This window comes from Octodon degus, unplaced genomic scaffold, assembly GCF_000260255.1.
Source record: "Octodon degus isolate 3935 unplaced genomic scaffold, OctDeg1.0 scaffold00099, whole genome shotgun sequence".
NCBI classification, from domain to species: Eukaryota; Metazoa; Chordata; class Mammalia; order Rodentia; family Octodontidae; genus Octodon; species Octodon degus.
The window spans coordinates 4,709,870-4,712,821 of NW_004524675.1; the positions used below are offsets into that span (position 1 = coordinate 4,709,870).

General features: G+C 41.5%; 1 protein-coding gene across 1 annotated transcript in view; it reads right to left on the reverse strand.

Annotated features, from left to right (window-relative positions):
• Tek (TEK receptor tyrosine kinase) overlaps window positions 1-2,952 on the reverse strand; it is a 182,391-nt gene that overhangs the window by 99,349 nt on the left and 80,090 nt on the right. Inside the window, exon 6 of the mRNA XM_023723507.1 lies at window positions 2,151-2,291. Within this exon, the coding sequence (XP_023579275.1) occupies window positions 2,151-2,291 (141 nt within the window). The remainder of the gene's footprint in view (window positions 1-2,150; window positions 2,292-2,952) is intronic.

Consider the following 2,952-nt stretch of genomic DNA (forward strand, 5'->3'; position numbering starts at 1 on the left):
AAGTTTGCTCATTCATTCGGGGTCGGGTGATTTTCTTCAATTGCACAACTAATTCGCCTGGTCAGGATAAAGTCTTAATTGTTAGCATCACTCTGAGCTAAGTGATTCAAGGCAACCCCTATCAAAATTCTAAAGGGGAATTTTGCACAGAAATGAAAAAAACTGAACCTAACTTTCATATGGAACCAAAAGGTTCCAGAATAATCGAATAAATATTAAGCAAAAAGAACACAGCTCAAGACCTCACACTGTCTGATTTCAAAATATCCTACAGAGCTACGGCAACCGAAGTATCACGATATTAGCACTGAAAACAGGCACAGACCAATAAGACAGAGAGCACAGAAATAGAGCTGCCCTTCTACTGTCCATTCATTCAGTGAAGGTACAAAGAACAGGCAATGGACAAAGGATAATCATTCTGATAAACAAGGGTTAAAAAAATACTTGATAATCACCAGCAAGAGAATGAAATTAAAATTAGAATCACATCTCACATCATACACAAATCTCAAAACAGATTAGAGACTAAATGTAAGGCCTAAAAGGGTAGAACTACTATAAGAACAACTGTAAGAGCAAAATAAAAGATAATAGGAAACAGAGAGAAAGCTTTTGCAAATGAGAAGGAAACAAAGAGATAGAAGGAGAAAGAAAAGGAAAGTAAAAATAATAAAAAGTGTTATATACATACATGAACTCCCCATGGTGAATATAATTATTATATACTGTATACATATTACTAATAAAAAAACTAAGCATAGACCAAAAAAAACCCACACAAAATGTGATACAGATAGATAAATACACATACTCATAAGACGTTACTATTCATCCTTCAAAAGGAAGGAAACCTAGATGGTGACATTTGTACTGCTGACATTGGTCAGTTTTGAAGACATGATTGAATCTGGAGGAGATTATCTAAGGGAGCTAAGCCATGTACAGAAGGACAGATACTTTGTGATCTCACTTACATGTGGAATCTAAAAAAGTGGAACTCATAGGAGCAGAGAACAGTGGCTGCCAGAGGCTGGAGGGTGAGGAGAATAAATGTTGGTCAAAATGTACTGTGTTTCAGTTATGCACTTCAAGTAAGTCCTGGAGATGTATACCACGGTAAGTACAGTTAATATTACTGTCTCATGAACTGGGCAGGAGAATCACCACAAGTTCAAGGCCCCCTGGGTAATAGTGAATGCAAGGCTTGTTTGAACTACACAGTAAGACTCTGTTTCAAACAACCAAACACTAAAGAATAAATAATACTTTGTATTGTATACCTGAAAGTTACACAGAGAGATCTTAAAAACAAACATATGTGCACAGAAACAACCATGTGAGAAAACAGATGCTAAGTAGCTTGATGGTGGCACTGTGATCATACACTGCTTGAGTAGAGTCCACACTGATAAGACATTAACTTCTACATTTTCAAAACTTGAGTCCTGTCTGTGTTTGATCTAAAAAAACTGATTTTTTAAATTTTTTTTAAAAAAATTATGTATTTCGTACAGGGTCTTACTACACAGCTCCGACTCATAGTGATCCTCCTGTTTCAGCCTCCCCAGCACTGGGATTACAAGTGTGCACCACCATGTCTGGTCTCTGGTCTCGCTGGCCCAAACCCTCTGGGGTGTGTGTGTGTGTGTGTGTGTGTGTGTGTGCATGTGTGTCCAGCTTAACCTGCCCTGGGGCCAGTTCTGGTGGGGCATGTGGTGTCTGGGATTGAACTGTGGTCCCTGTGCTTTGCCTAAGTTTGCCTAAGCGGGTGCTTAAACCGCTGCATTAGCTCACCAGCCCCCCAAAAACTCTGATTTTTATGGTCTACTGAAAAGTAAGTCTTCCATGATCTTCCTATTCGAAGCATGGCATGAAAACTGAGAATGGCAGAACCTTAGAGCTGGCTGGAAGTGCAGAAAGAGCAAGCAAGTCAGAATGTTCCCAGGCAACAAAGAAAAAAAGGGGCCTAGAGACTTGGTGGAAAAGTAAAATTTCCACAGCGGAAAGCATCTGTATTGTACAACACTGTAGCTCAGTAGCAGGCAGGTGCCTGAGCAGTCCAAGTGCACCTAGTATATGATTCCCCAACGGCATCTTCTTTCACACCAGTGGGAGCTCTCCCTCCTCAGGGGGCGCTCAGTGCCTACCTTCATTACACTGCAGTCCCTTCCAGCCTGTGGCACAGGAGCACCCATAGGGGTCTGGGAGACAGAAGACATAAGACTTGCATCCCTGTGGTCCAATACAGCTTTCTTTACAAGTTCTGCCAAATGTGTGCAGCTCACATGCTTTGGGAGGGGAAAAAAGCAGATTCAGAGTCAAATTGCAACCCACTGAAATGCATTATTTTTCTTTTAAAGAATCTCTTCTATGCTAGTGAACGGATTAATTTCAGCATGGCATGGGCAGGCAGAAAACATCCTTGTGGGGCTGGCAAGATAGCTCAGTGGACAAGCACCTGCTTAGGCAGGCCAGGGACTGGGGTTTGGTCCTGGCACCATGGGCCATGCTGGCCCCGCCCCCAGGCATGCTGAGCCAGCCACAGAGACCAGGCATGGTGGTGCACGCCTGTAATCACAGTGTTGGGAAAGCTGAAACAGGAGGATCACTAGGAGTCTGAGTGTGTAGTGAGACCTTGTACCATGAAAGAAAGAAAGAAAGAAAGAAAGAAAGAAAGAAAGAAAGAAAGAAAGAAAGAAAGAAAGAGAGAAAGAATCAGTTGGGGTCAAAGCCCCTGTATCAGGAGACCAAGTAGCTATATAATTATCTTTCTCTGTGAGAATGGTAAGGCCCTGTGGATGTTCTAAAATGAAGTGCATGAAATTTTAAAATCTGTTAAAATCAAGTTTCTTACCATTCTCACTCTGATGGAAATTTAAAAATCAGCAATAAAAGGAAAGGAAGAAGGAAGGAAGGAAGGAAGGAAGGAAGGAAGGAAGGAAGGAAGGA